This window comes from Paramormyrops kingsleyae, chromosome 1, assembly GCF_048594095.1.
Source record: "Paramormyrops kingsleyae isolate MSU_618 chromosome 1, PKINGS_0.4, whole genome shotgun sequence".
Lineage (NCBI taxonomy): Eukaryota > Metazoa > Chordata > Actinopteri > Osteoglossiformes > Mormyridae > Paramormyrops > Paramormyrops kingsleyae.
In genome coordinates this window covers 2009573-2024579 of record NC_132797.1, presented here as the reverse complement: position 1 = coordinate 2024579, position 15007 = coordinate 2009573, and the positions used below count along the sequence as shown (strand labels likewise).

General features: G+C 50.8%; 1 protein-coding gene across 5 annotated transcripts in view; it reads left to right on the top strand.

Moving 5' to 3' along the window:
- LOC111835584 (metabotropic glutamate receptor 8) overlaps positions 1 to 15007 on the top strand; it is a 128365-nt gene that overhangs the window by 37145 nt on the left and 76213 nt on the right. For all 5 annotated transcript variants that reach the window (XM_023796048.2, XM_023796047.2, XM_072713590.1 and 2 more), the window contains one exon: positions 12143 to 12359. In XM_023796048.2, the coding sequence (XP_023651816.2) occupies positions 12143 to 12359 (217 nt within the window). The remainder of the gene's footprint in view (positions 1 to 12142; positions 12360 to 15007) is intronic.

Below are 15007 nucleotides of genomic sequence, written 5' to 3'. Positions count from 1 at the left end.
ATTTTTATAGATGTAAGATATAGAAGAGAAACTGTCCCGATAAGCAGCAGCAGAAATAGTAATAATGTAGTGCAGGGGTGGGCATTGTCGCCTCACACCTCCGGGACCCGGGTTCGAGCCTCACTATGCAGGGGTGGATATTGTCGCCTCACACCTCCGGGACCCGGGTTCGAGCCTCACTATGCAGGGGTGGATATTGTCGCCTCACACCTCCGGGACCCGGGTTCGAGCCTCACTATGCAGGGGTGGGCACTGTCCCCTCACACCTCCGGTACCCGGGTTTGAGCCCCACTATGCAGGGGTGGATATTGTCGCCTCACACCTCCGGGACCCGGGTTCGAGCCTCACTATGCAGGGGTGGGCACTGTCCCCTCACACCTCCGGTACCCGGGTTTGAGCCCCACTATGCAGGGGTGGACATTGTCGCCTCACACCTCCGGTACCCGGGTTCGAGCCTCACTATGCAGGGGTGGATATTGTCGCCTCACACCTCCGAGACCCGGGTTCGAGCCTCACTATGCAGGGGTGGATATTGTCGCCTCACACCTCCGGGACCCGGGTTCGAGCCTCACTATGCAGGGGTGGATATTGTCGCCTCACACCTCCGGGACCCGGGTTCGAGCCTCACTATGCAGGGGTGGGCACTGTCCCCTCACACCTCCGGTACCCGGGTTTGAGCCCCACTATGCAGGGGTGGACATTGTCGCCTCACACCTCCGGTACCCGGGTTCGAGCCCCACTATGGTTTCATGTGTGTGGAGTTTGCTTGTTCTCCCCGTATCATCATGGGGTTTCCTGCCGGTAGTCCGGTTTTCCCCCACAGTCTAAAAACATGCTGAGGTTAATTGAGTTACCAGATTGCTCGTAGGTGTGCCTGTGTGAGTGAATGGTGTGTGAGTGTGCCCTGTGATGGATGAATGGTGTGTGAGTGAATGGTGTGTGAGTGACTGGTGTGTGAGTGTGCCCTGTGATGGATGAATGGTGTGTGAGTGACTGGTGTGTGAGTGTGCCCTGTGATGGATGAATGGTGTGTGAGTGTGCCCTGTGATGGATGAATGGTGTGTGAGTGAATGGTGTGTGAGTGTGCCCTGTGATGGATGAATGGTGTGTGAGTGAATGGTGTGTGAGTGACTGGTGTGTGAGTGTGCCCTGTGATGGATGAATGGTGTGTGAGTGACTGGTGTGTGAGTGTGCCCTGTGATGGATGAATGGTGTGTGAGTGTGCCCTGTGATGGATGAATGGTGTGTGAGTGAATGGTGTGTGAGTGTGCCCTGTGATGGATGAATGGTGTGTGAGTGAATGGTGTGTGAGTGTGCCCTGTGATGGATGGATGGTGTGTGACTGAATGGTGTGTGAGTGAATGGTGTGTGAGTGAATGGTGTGTGAGTGTGCCCTGTGATGGATGGATGGTGTGTGAGTGAATGGTGTGTGAGTGACTGGTGTGTGAGTGTGCCCTGTGATGGATGAATGGTGTGTGAGTGACTGGTGTGTGAGTGACTGGTGTGTGAGTGAATGGTGTGTGAGTGAATGGTGTGTGAGTGTGCCCTGTGATGGATGGATGGATATTAATACACTTCCTTTTTTTGTTATTATTGTGATAAACTTTTATCTCTTTTGGAGAGAATGAACAATAGGAGAAATGAGAGGAAAGAATGGGGAGTGTTAATCACAAATTGCACGTATGGCACGGTGTGGACCCATGGCTCATTCTGTGAACGTCTGCCTCCCACCACTTGATTAACCCCGTCAGCCCACCCCCCCCCCCCCCATCTCACCCTCCGCTAACCCCAGAGGGAGTAGAATGGGATTCTACTGCGGACGGTTTGCTGTAATTTGTACACATTCAGAAATGAGTTTGCCCCCTTTCGGGAAGTGCTGCAGTGTGGGATTCAGGTAATAATGCAGGGAAAAGATTCCTGAGAGTGAGGTGCAGCTTATTGACAGAAATGTGCCTTCGTTTATTTTTGAACTTACATCTATATCCCTCTAAAAGGATTTTTATCCAGTTTGGCCAGACAGCCAGTCTGACAGCAGTGTTGACACACATGTCCACACAGAGACACGTTTGGGCCCCTTAAAAATTCTCACGCCACTGGGCTTCCCTGTCTTCGACCCTTGCGGGGGGGGGGCCCTGTCCACGTGTAGGTACCGAGATGAACTGACGTCTGGGCACATGCGGCTTGGTGAGCCGTGGTGCCAGCTGATGTCCCGCACCAGCTGGAGAGGAAGCCCAGCGACCCAGCCTGGACCTGGGGAGCAGACAGCCGCAGGAACATATGGGGGCTGATCTTCAGGGCCTGCGAGGGGGCAGTATTTACTCTGCCTTTGGCTTTAGCTCACATGGGCTATAAAGCTAGGAAATAAAGGGAAGGAAACGATGGCTTTCTGGGATGTGGCCTGAAATAATCCAGCGCATTTGGTAATTGCCCACTTTGGCTAATTTCTCTGCATATGATTCCATACTGTTTAAATTATGCAAATGCCTTTTATAATATTCTGGCTGCGGTGTGAAAAGTCTCCTTCATGAAATATGAATTTGTTATTCTCTGGGGGACTTTGCGTGTAATTATAGAATTATTCAGATCACACCTCAAAGCTAATCTTTCTGCTGGCATCACTTTATAGAAGTGTTTGTTTCTCTTAGAAACATATTACCTCTGGACTCCGAGGAGATACAAAGTTTATATCCTGCCTGATCAGGATCGCAGCCCTCCTGTCCATGTCTGAGAGTAATTAACTTTGACAATTGTAGCTAAGCAGTCGAGTCCCAGAGCAGCCACAAGACAGCTTATGTTAATTGTATCTCTGCATCGGTATCCTAGAGGCTGTCGATGAGCTTCAGCAAGCATGGAGAGCTGCCTTCATAACGCTTCATGTCGGGTTTTAACGAGCCAAACACTGAAAAAAGGCTTTGCGTGCAGCGTGGCCCATGTCGAGTGTGCCTTAGTAGATTACTTGTGATCTGGGAGACGTTATTCTGGAACGGTTCTGTCAGGTTGCTGGTAGTGGGAGTTCTTGCGAGTTGTTTGGTGGTGACATTGAGCTATGTGGGTACTGGGTAGTCAAACAAAATGGTGGGTTCTTGTAAACGACATGGATACTGGATAGGAAAGTGGGATGCGTGGTGAGAAGCTCTCAGCCGAGTATCACAGGAGCTTCCCCATATCCCTGCCATGGACTAAAACCTAGGATAAGGGACTAAGGCAGAGGTGACACATTCAGGAGCAGGACACGCATCTGCTATAAATAACTCCTGGAGAGTCAAGCTTCAGTGTGGGTGTTGTGTGACTGCACGTCAGAAAGTTTAGATTTAAATACCCAGATTTCCCTTTTCCAGTGCCAGTGCCTGTCGCAGTGATGGCATCTGTGGCCCTAAGCAGAGCAGTGCCTAAGCTATGCTTTTCTGGCATTTTAATCTTCTGACCTGTGGCTTCTAGTGCCCCTCCTCTACAAAGTGCACTTTAAACGCATTTTATGCCATTGCAAACAGCAGGCCCCCGGGAGACACCGCATTAGACACGTCACATGGCCAGAGTGATTGCTTTGGCCCTTGTTTTGTGGTGACGGACTCTAAGGCCTCCGCAGGGCCCGTGTAAATCATGCTGGCTTGTTTGGAGATTTCCTTGCCAGACTTGGGTCATTATTTTCGAGTCTTGATCCCAAGCGTCTTCTTTCATATCTATAGAATTAAAGGGAAGAGCCGGCGCGTCACGGAGGCGTCTGTCTGTGCCGGCTCGGCTGCTGTGCGCTGTCAGGAAGATCGAGTGAGCCTGTACGAGTGCGGCTCTCTGTGTATCACCCAGACCTCAGCCCCACGGGCCTCCGTGATAAATGCACTGCTTTCACGTCGGCTCACGTACTTAACCGAATTCCGGTGACAGCGGAGGCAGCCGATTTGCCGATCTGGGCGGCATTCGGGTGTATTCAGGGGCGGGACCACTGGGGCACTACTCTTGGCTGAAGGCCGATTGCCACCCTCCCCTGTCACTCACCGATTCAAAACACATAATTGGCTAATGCTAAGGTTGGCCCCTCTATGAATTATGGTCTGTCTTATGCGCCCCACTCCTAGAAGCGCATAGGGGTGGTGGGAGCGTCATTAATGCATAGCTGTGTGACCTTAGGTCACAGAGGACTCAAACCTGTGTTGCCGGATCAAATCTCAGATGGGTTCCGTCATTGTACCTTGAAAGAGAGTTCTTCACCGGAAAAAGTCCTGCGTGATAGCAGGCTGAATAAGTGCCTGTTAGCTGGATCAACGGGCCGCCTCTATGAATAAATGTGCTTGGGTCATCGGCCTTCATCCTGCGTGACCCTGTCAGGCACTCTGTCCTTCGCTGATGGGATAGGCGTGCTTAAACCCTGGGGAGTGGCTCGGCCCTGCTCAGCACGTGACAGAGAGTGATGGTCCATTTGCCTAGTTCTGGGGAGACGGCAGGGCAGGGGCTCGGAGAGAGGAATAATGTGTTGCTTAAGGGCCAGACTCTAAAGAGATTGTCGGGTGAGCAATAAAATCCCTTTGAATGGATGGGATTTGGAGGCTGATGGAGGGAGTGGACTGAGGCTGGAGGGGGTGATGTGGGTTGGGGGGGGGGGCACTGATTGGTGCTGCGATGCCAAGATGGGCTGTGTGTAGAGGGAGGGGGCACAGGAGGAAAAGGGACAACGAGGGACAGGGCGTCTATGAGGAAAGCCAGGTGGAGGGAGAGCAGATATGTCAGAGAGATTAGGGGAGAGGGGTAGGCGTGTGGCGAAGGGATGGGGGCTCTGCCAAAGCTGCAGGGGGACAAGGGCACAGCCCCCTGACTGGGGGGCCGGCAGCTGTGAGCACACAAAGGGCCGCTGTGTCACCATGGCTCCGCCCCCAGCGGCTCTGTGAGCTAGATGCCCGCGACAGACATATATGAGAACACAAAAGATGCTGATGGATATGGGTGATGAGTATCTCGGTATCGCAGTTAGGGCTCTGTATCCACGTCCAGAAGTTAGTGGGTTTGCATCCCATCATATCACCGCAGGGCTTTTCACATTTGTATGTCTCTTTGGACAAAAGCACCTGCTAAATTAACAAAATGTAAATGATTTAGAGTCGTGTTTCCCACAGGAAACCCCCACTCAGACCTTGCTTTCAGTCTCTCCCAGCTCCCAGCCAATCAAGAATATCCAGGGGTGTCAGAAATAGGGGGGGCAGCCCCCAATATTGGCATACCTGACCCCCCCCTCCCCGTCCTTCCCAAAACATGAATAAATAGTTAAGAGTACGTTCTTTATTGTTTATTATGTTACTGAGGCCAAGTCGCTGCAGTCCTGCATCAGACAAACAATTTATTAAACAGTGTATTTCATTAACTATGTTTAGATAAGACTCCTTACATCTGTCCTTCCACCATGTGCATGTGTGCCGATTGCGATGCGACGGGTTAAATTCGCCACCCCATTCCATCCAGTCCCACTGAGAGCATCGCATTCCTGGTACATGTGTGCAGGGAGCTGCGGAAAAGCTGCTTTTGTGTGGGGCTTCCGGAGTCACCCCATTATATGGTGTCAGCTGGCCCAGTGCACTCTGACGTCCAGGGAGGGGCCGTGTGGCGGGGAGGAGGCGGTGTGGCGGGGAGGGGCCGTGTGGCGGGGAGGAGGCCGTGTGGCGGGGAGGAGGCGGTGTGGCGGGGAGGAGGCGGTGTGGCGAGGAGGGGCGGTGTGGCGGGGAGGGGCCGTGTGGCGGGGAGGAGGCAGTCCCTGATTAGCCAAAGCCGGCTGCTCGCTAATTACTGCAGCAGGCGCCAATTCCGGGACAACCCCCCCCCACCACCCCCCCACTCTGCATGGGGCCGTGTGAATAATGACCTGTCACTTTCGGGCCGGGGAGTGAGGAGCCCCATACCGCAGTACGTCCTCCTCTGTGTTATGGTGCACGCTGTAGTGTCACACTCTGCTCTCTTCATTGTAGCTGCGCCTTCATCATAGCCCAGGTATAGCCCACCACCGGGGGGCGCACTAATGTGTTTATCCGGCCCTTCAGGACGGCACAGCTTTCGGCTCCTGCTCTTGTCGCTGGCTGGGATCCGGCCAGGGGAATCCCCCCTCCCTCGATCCAGCCTTCTTAGCAGCATGACATCACACTCGAAGCACTGGAGGGGACGCCACCTTCCAGCTCTTGATTTCCTGGAGCCATGCGGCTTTCCGAGCCAGACGGTCGGGGATCTTTGGGCAGTCCTCCTCCCTCCCCCCAGCCAGGATGACACCTGCTGGCAGGAGATCCCTTCGGGACGTGGGGGGGCACTTCCCTTTATAGTTCTGCCAGCGCGCTTATGAATGATTCTCCTCTGCGCCATAAGAGCACAGCTGGTAACCTGGAGATAATTACCTCTGAGATTCCCCCGTCTGAAATTCCCCCGTCTGAATCCCCGCTGTCGTGTGCTATGGCGTCACTTGGACTGGAAAAGGGCGGGAAAGTCAAGATGATTCCAAAGGGCCCTGGGGGGACGGGGGCGCTAGAGAATTTGGAATATAACTGGATTGGTCTGGGTTGGGGGGCCCCATATGATGTGCTTTGATAGGGCCCAAAGACACTAGTAGCGCCCCGGGGGGGGTCACATCACCTCTTGAAAATTCTTTCTAGCTGCTGCATGTTGTCTCGTCTTAGCGGGAGGGGTGAGTGGACCCCCCCCCTATGTTTTTGTAGCCTAGGAATAAGCCTGCTCCATCACCCCTGCGTAATATAGACTTTTAAATGAAGCATTAATTTAGGAAATTTCACATTTTTACGAATTGGGTGCAGTACTGAGCTGAGTAAAGGAAGGTTGAATCTGCTTGAAAACCACAGTCTATCTGGAATAACTGATGGATTGCGACAGATGGGGGGGGGGGCGTGGCTTTTCCCCCGTAGTTTGGGCAGAAGTGGTCGCTTTGACATTCTGTGCCGTCAGTGTCCGGCTGGAGTCTCTGGGGTAACTCGCTACCCTGAAGCCCTTTGCGGGGCATCTGCAAGCAGAGCTGGTGATGACTGTATTATGTTCCTGACACCTCTGATTCTTTTCATTTTCACCTCCAGATAAAAAAAAAAAACATCTTGCAATTTGAGAAAAAAATGGTGCTGCCTGAGGAGCCAGAGGGTGTGTGGCATGACGGGGGCTGTTAGCCACTGCAGTTTGGCACGGCGCCTCCTAGTGGCGGCTTGGGAACCTCCTGGAATGTGCCTCTCTCTGGAGAGTGCGTTTGTCCTTCAGGGACATATATGACCCCTGTGGGGTATGTGATCAATAAGGGGAAAAATAACAAAATAGCCGGCAGCCGATATTAGGTTTGGTGCTCCTCTCATAAACAGCGTGCTGTAAATCTCCTGATTACGCTAATGGTTATAAAGTGCCTCCATTTTCAGTGTTACAGCGTCTTCTTCTGTCGCCGGTGCCTTTTTCGGACCTTGATTAGTTCATTCATCGTAACAGCTTGGACTGCGTCTAAGCCGGGGCTCCATGTGCTGCTGGACGGAGGCCAGGAGGGGTTTCGTTTGACTCCCTCAGCGAGCGTCTCCACCTGGACACACTGGTTTTGGATCTCGTGTGACGTCAGCATTAGCATTAGCATTCCAGGGAGTCAACCCCCTCTGTGACCTCCGGGCGCGGAAGATTGGAGGCCCTGCGATTGGTTCAGAGGACATTGGGTTGGTGGGGGGGCATGGGGTGAGATGGGCCCAGGGCTGACTGAGGAGGGGCCCACAAAAAACGATTTTAATATAGCCTCTCAATAGGAATTGCAAGAGGGATGTTAGCAACAAGGCTAACATGAGGGACAAGTGGAATGGATCGACGTCTCAGATGTGGCACTGAAACACCAGCCTCTAGTGTGCATCTCGCTCCTGATGGATCTCTCCAGACTGGCCGCGCTCGCAGCACACAACACTGCTTGAAAAGAAATCAAATCTGGTGACAGTTCTGACTGCCAGATATTTGTGGCTCGTAATTAATGGTTGTGGTTGCAGTCTACTTTCGATGAGCTGGACGGGTTTATTGAAACCGGCGTCTGAATTGAACTGCGATTTCGCACTAGCCTGGCTGTTCAAAGACCCAACTAATTGTACTAAATTACAGCTTTTGATGTTATGATAGGGTGTATTGCAACGTTAGCACTGTTACCAATCTTATAGGTCATGTTATGTTATGTAAAAATTGGAGAATATAGTATATATAGTATTTCACATACAATTTTAGTTATTCTGTAACTTTTGTTTCAGAGATCCTTCCAGAAGCATGATGCCGGGTTTGTTAGCCTTGCTCTGCCAGCCTATTATCTATGTCTGATGAAAGCGCTTAGCTGTGGAGGTTTTCACCCGGGGTTGATTATGACATGATCTCCACACAACATTTCCCACTGCATTGCTTGCCTTTACTGGAAGTAGATCAAGGGTTCGGATGTCACTGGAGAAGCAGGACTGTTTCCAGAATTTTCCTGGGGTTCCTACGGATGAATTCAGGGATCTTGTCCTGTGTAGTGAGCAGTTTGGGGTCGCTGTGGTCCCATGACTAGTGTCCACAGGAGACTGTCCCCTTTTTTGTGTGTCCCCTATTGGACCGTTGCTACATGTGTCCAGAAGGCTGATTGGCTGATTGTCTGTTGCTGTTTTATCCTGCTAGAGCAGCACAAATTGAGGACGGAGTAATCCGACAAATAATGAGGAATTAGTTCCATCCATCCATCCATCCATCCATCTCTATACTCACTTGTCCTATGCACGGTTGCAGGGTCCATAGCCTCCAGAATCTATGGGTGCAAGGCAAGGAATAACCCAGGATGGGGTGCCAGCCCATCGCAGGGCAAGGATTATTTTTAGTTTTAATAAATTTACATTAAAACTGGTCTAAGTCGACACTCACGGGACCAGCTTAAAAGTGACGACTTAGAGAATTGACGAGATACACCTAAGTCGACACTTTGGCGACTTCTGTCTATCTCGCCGTTTTGCCGACTTATAAAGTCGACACTTCGGTGACTTATGTCTATCTCGCCGTTTTGCCGACTAGTAAATATAACACCATACCTCTACTACACCGCACTATACACGCGACACTTAAGACCAGGGAGCGACTAGTGCGATAGGTGGGGATTCCCCGTTTCTACGTTGCCGTGGTGACAAGCAGGCGGGGGGAATGCAGCGATTGGGGTGTCGACTTACAGGTAGGAAAATCCATTCATTTGTGTTGTTCGGGACCGGGATTTAGGTGACGACTAAGGGAATTTGACGACTTAAAAGCAGCGATTTACACAAGGAATTTTAAAGGAAACATCATTAGGAAAAATCGGGACTTTTGCTTGAACGTCGACTTGTGCACATTGACGAGTTACAAGCCGGCGACTTAGACCAGTTTTACTGTATTTTCATTGTTATTTATATCTATTAATTGACTTTGATCTGAATTTTTGGAGAATCATGAAGACTGCAGTGATGAATCATGAAAAAATGACCTATAAACAATTGAATGAGATCTGTACTTGTGTTTCTCCAAAAAGGACAAGGGGGCCTGACTTTATGCCCCCACTGAGATGCAATCTGGGGTCCCTGGCGCATAATGTGCTTTACAAACATCAGCCTTCATCTCTTTGTCACATGCAGTGCACTTACCCACTGTAATCACTGGCTGCATTCAAAGCAGCAGAAGGAAGCAGTGGTGGAGAGAGTGGAGGATAGACAGACCCGGAGGGATGAGGGAGGGATGAGGGATGTGTAGTGAGAGAAAGGCAGAGAAAGCTTGTGTGTCATGGAATATGAATGGTATCACGGTAGCTGTATATCATGGCTATGGACGGCCTTAATAAGCGTCACTGCGTCTGTCCAGCCGGCCGCAGCGTGCCACAAATTAGCGGCACTTAGTGTAGCACTCCATCCGTCTCCGTCCGGGCCCGCTGTCCCCCCGCATGTCTGCCCCTCCCCTGCCCCGTGTTCCGGAGCACAGGTCTGTCGCTGGCGTGCGCTATCTATCACGGCGCTGGCACAATCGCACAGCCACCCGTTGAGTCGAGAGGCCAGGGGAGGACCGCACTGTACACTTCATAAAACAGGCCCCCCGCCCCAAAACGAGGTGCCTGCTTGAGCATGTATCTCCGTGGTAGCGGTGTCCTGGGGGCATTATGGGATGGCAGGATGCCGACCCCTGGCCAAACTTAACAATGACCGTAAAATCTGTGCCTTTGTGGGTCCCAGGTCTCCTTCCAAGGACATTGTGAACCGGTCACCCCCACAGTGTAATTTATCGTTAATGTGGTTTGTTCTTACTCCCCGAAAGGCAGCCACTGAACGCGCATGGCTGCTCCTTATGTTATCATCGTATTTCTTGGCCTAAAGGCCTGACTTTTTGATCGATATGTGTTTAAGACGACACCCACGGGGGCAGTGAATTTAAGGGTCCAGCCAAAAGGATGATGCGGTTTGCGAGGTTAGCTTCACAGATACCGTGGGTAGTGGTATTAAAAATGGGATCGTTTCACCTACGTTAAACATGTAGTAATGAGATGTGCTTCTTTATGTCTCTAACCAATCATGCAAATATCGATTTTCTCATCATTCATGTTAACTCAACAGTGTCTGTGCCCTGGGAGGGAATTGAACCTCGGATGCTATGAGTGCCTGGCTTATCGTGTATACCAGCCAGCGACGCTGAGCAACATTCACACTGTGTGGGGAGCTCAATTCACACGCGTTGGCTAAAATGGCAGCCACATCAAAGTAAAAGATATTCAGATCAGTGGCATGGTGGTTCTCTGAGTAGTGTCTGTAAAGAGCAGTGGACATCCCTTTGAGTAGTGTCCATCACCTGCTGTAGTGTCCTTCACATTGAGTAGTGCCTACGACTTTGAGTAGTGTCCATCACCTGCTGTAGTGTCTTTCACTTTGAGTAGTGCCTACTACTTTGAGTAGTGTCCATCACCTGCTGTAGAGTCCTTCACATTGAGTAGTGCCTACGACTTTGAGTAGTGTCCAGTACATTGAGTCGGGTCCATTCTATATTCCATTACTTTGCATAATGTCCAACACTTTGAATAGTACTCGTCACGTTGAGTAATGTCCATCACTGGCTTATTGGTGGGTTAAATGCTTGATCTTACCATGTGTGTATTGCTGTAGTGTCACAGGGTACCTTTAGGGGGTACCTGTAGTTTTTCAGTTTAGTTAAACCTGCTCACAGTGGTGTTAATGCTTTCTTTAACATTACTATCCAGAGTTAACTAGAATGGCCTGCTGAAAGGGTTGGGTTCATTGGTCTTTTTGAAATGTAACGCAACATATATTAAAATCAATAAGAGTCAGATAAAACTTAATATAGCTTATCCGATTGGAGAAAATGACATGCAATTTAAATGTCACAGCTGACAGTCTCCCAGGCTGCCTGCCCTCATTTTGTCTTCTGCAAGGCACAACAAATCTGACATCTTTATGGGGACATTTTGTGTTCCTTTCAAAGCAGAGCATATTTTCTTACCACGGTCCAACAGAGAGGTAACTGTAAAAAAATAAAAATAACAATAAAAAAATATTGAGCTGATTGTGTTGTGTGGAGCCGTCAGGACAGTTTGTATTTACAAATGTGCAGTTTATGGCTGTCTGCGAGTCAGCAGGCAGGGGGCGGCCCTGCCCGGCCGTGAGTGCCATTTATATGCCCCCAGTCTCCTCCAGAAGGCCAGTGAGACAGCGGGGGGTGCCACAGAGGATGTCCTGGCCTTTCCATGTGGAGGGATCAATCTGTCAATCAGTCGCTGCAGCGGATCATTATCCCGGCCAGCCGCTTGCTCGCTCACCCGCCTCTCCGTCAGCACGACCACCTGCGATATACCAGCCTCCTTAGTGTGAACTGCCAGTTTGCCCTCCTTAGGCGCCCTGTCTTGCCAGTGCACTGTGTTTATGCAGTACACGTGAAATCGGCCAGCTGACGCTGGTGCTACAATGCCAGCAGCCAGAGGGAAGCTTCTTAGATACTTTGCTATTCCCTTCAAAGGAAACCATGCTCATTATTATTCAGTTCCTCTATTCTTCAGCTGTCTAAAAATCCTCCAAGTTGTTCTTTTGGGCTACCTGTTATTAGAAGTTGGTCTGTAGCCCCTTTGATAGCCTGTGCTTCTCCCACCTTCGACGATGTCTTGCTGTCCTCACAGATACCTCAGATCAGCTATGCGTCCACCGCCCCGGAGCTCAGTGACAACACCCGCTACGACTTCTTCTCGCGTGTGGTGCCGCCCGACTCCTACCAGGCACAGGCCATGTTGGACATCGTCATGGCGATGGGCTGGACCTACGTCTCCACCCTGGCGTCGGAGGGCAACTATGGCGAGAGCGGCGTGGAGGCCTTTGTGCAGATCTCCAGAGAGTCCGGTAGGTTATCCTCCCCACCCCGTGGCGTTTACCTGGCATTTTCCTGGTGTTTCCCTTGTGTTTGCCTGGTGTTTTCCTAGCATTTGCCTGGCATTTGCCTGGTGTTTTCTTGGCATTTACCTGGTGTTTTCCTGCTGTTTGCCTGGTGTTTTCCTAGCATTTGCCTGGTGTTTTCTTGGCATTTACCTGGCATTTTCCTGGTGTTTCCCTTGTGTTTGCCTGGTGTTTTCCTAGCATTTGCCTGGTGTTTTCTTGGCATTTACCTTGTGTTTTCCTGCTGTTTGCCTGGTGTTTTCCTGCTGTTTGCCTGGTGTTTTCCTGCTGTTTACCTGGTGTTTTCCTGCTGTTTACCTGGTGTTTTCCTGCTGTTTACCTGCTGTTTGCCTGGTGTTTTCCTGCCGTTTACCTGGTGTTTGCCTGGTGTTTTTCTGCCGTTTGCCTGCTCTTTACCTGGTGTTTTCCTGCTGTTTGCCTGGTGTTTTCCTGCTGTATACCTAGTGTTTTCCTGCCATTTGCCTGGTGTTTGCGTGGCTCGAGCGTACAGTTTGTGTCAGACTGTGCCTTATCGTGGCTACAGGGTGACCCAGGGAACGACAGCAAAGGAACATGTTTATGTACAATATGGCATGAAAAATCGTTTTCTTATGGAATTTGATTGGGATACAGGGAGGATGGTCCACAACAAACCAATGGTGCTGCGTTCATGAACAAAATAAACATACTCACGGCCTGGGATGAACAGGGAAATCAGTCAAACTGACAGAAAATTCGGGTCTTATGACCAGAGTCAAATTGGTGTTCAGATTATGGGGGGTGAAACAAAACAAAAGAGAGAGTGTATTCACCATCGAAAACAAGGAACAGGTGGGACAGATAAATGTAAATGAACCTGGTCCCCATGGAGAGACTCTGCAGACAGCCCCAACACACACAATGCACATATAACCCCAAGAGAAAAGCCGTACTTGATGGATCTATACACAGTGTACAAAAACTACGGTAGATGTAGCTAGACTAAAACTAGACTTCTTGTCCAATGTCTTTTGTTTAAACATGGTCAAATGTTGTTTGGTCAGTTTGGTGGGCGTGACGTATTGGTTCTTGTAAACGTGGCTTGTAAACGGATGCAACACTTTCTGTTGGATGGGTGTTATAAGGGGGGGGGGGGTTAGGGATAGACACGAACACAGTCATTGCCCCACATTCCTGCCCCGCTCCGGGGGCATATATGGCAACCCCCCTTAATATCAGCCCTTCATTCGTTTCATGAAATTCATTCAGAAATTATTAATGAGAGTTTCTCTCAACTGCCGCCTCAAAATTATTTATTGATATGAGATTCAAATGAGGAGGGCTGCTTTCAATTACGTTGGAGGGTTACCAATTAAGTGCAGCTTGCTGGTTGGGGGGCTTGCCTATGGGGGTGTGGGCGGGGGGGAACTGTCACGCGCAGGACGAGCCCATGGATCTGATGACGAGATAATGACAAGTTTCATAACAGAGGCCCGTGACCCAGGCTTCTCTTCGCGGCTCGTGCAGCTGTACGTGGCCATCAATCCCCCCACCTCTCCCATGCCGTCATCCGCGGCTGTGGGGCGGCTCAATTAATCAGGCTATAATTGCAGAATTAATATTCATAAGCTGCGGCACGGATGTTCAGAAGTGTCGGTGCGAGCTGTGTACTCCCCGTCGCCAACCTCACCGTGTGAAACTTCCAGGTGACTTCAGGGACTTGGGGTCGAGCATGAGAGCAGGCAGGGGGGGCCGGGACATTCCCCCACCCATCCAGATGCGCCGGCTGGGAGGAGGGGCCACAAAATGTAGCACTAGAAGGGGAGGCTCATGGCTAACAGGCCTGTCGTTATCCCTAACTGGCATCCGCTGCTCGTTGGCACGGAAACAGACTGGAGAAATTCCTCCCTTTCAAAATCCCCCCTGAGACAGTTGACAACTTACAGCAGTTTCAGGATGGCAGGACAGAGCCACGGGATGGTACCATGATCCAATTAACTACTAAACAGACTCGACAGAACGTGTGACAAAGCAAAAAAGGAACAATAACTACTTTGGCGTATCCTCCTTGAGGACAGTGGCACACTCTGCGATTCTCGAGCATCGTTTGCATCGTGAGACTTGCCCCGGGTGGGATGGAGAACAGCAGCTGATGATGTGGGAATGGGGAGCTCAGTGGGAGAAGGAATGAGAAAAAAAGAGGAGAAAAGGGAAAGAGGGATATGGCTGTGCGGAGGGGCAGGTGCTTGTTTACCTGGACCGAGAGGAAGCGATACTCAGCCAAATCTGTAGGCTGCGAATAAGGAAACTGAGGTGAGCTGAACAAATGTGCCTGTGGGATGACTTTGGCCCTTTGACCTTTGGCCCTCTGGCCTGCCCTGGGACATGAATGCCCCCCCATCCATCCATCCATCTCCCACCCGCTCCCCCTGAGTGGGGGCTGGGACCTGGGGCCTGTCCCAGGCAGCACACTAAGGCCCAATCCCAATTCTACCCCTTACCCCTACACTTACCCCTACCCCTCCGTTTGGCGCGTTCACGTGTAGGGGTAGGGGTGTCTCAATTCTCTTTTGATTGGAGGGGTAGGGGTAAGGGGAAGGGCTAGATAGCCCTCGAAACGAAGATTTTTCGGGACC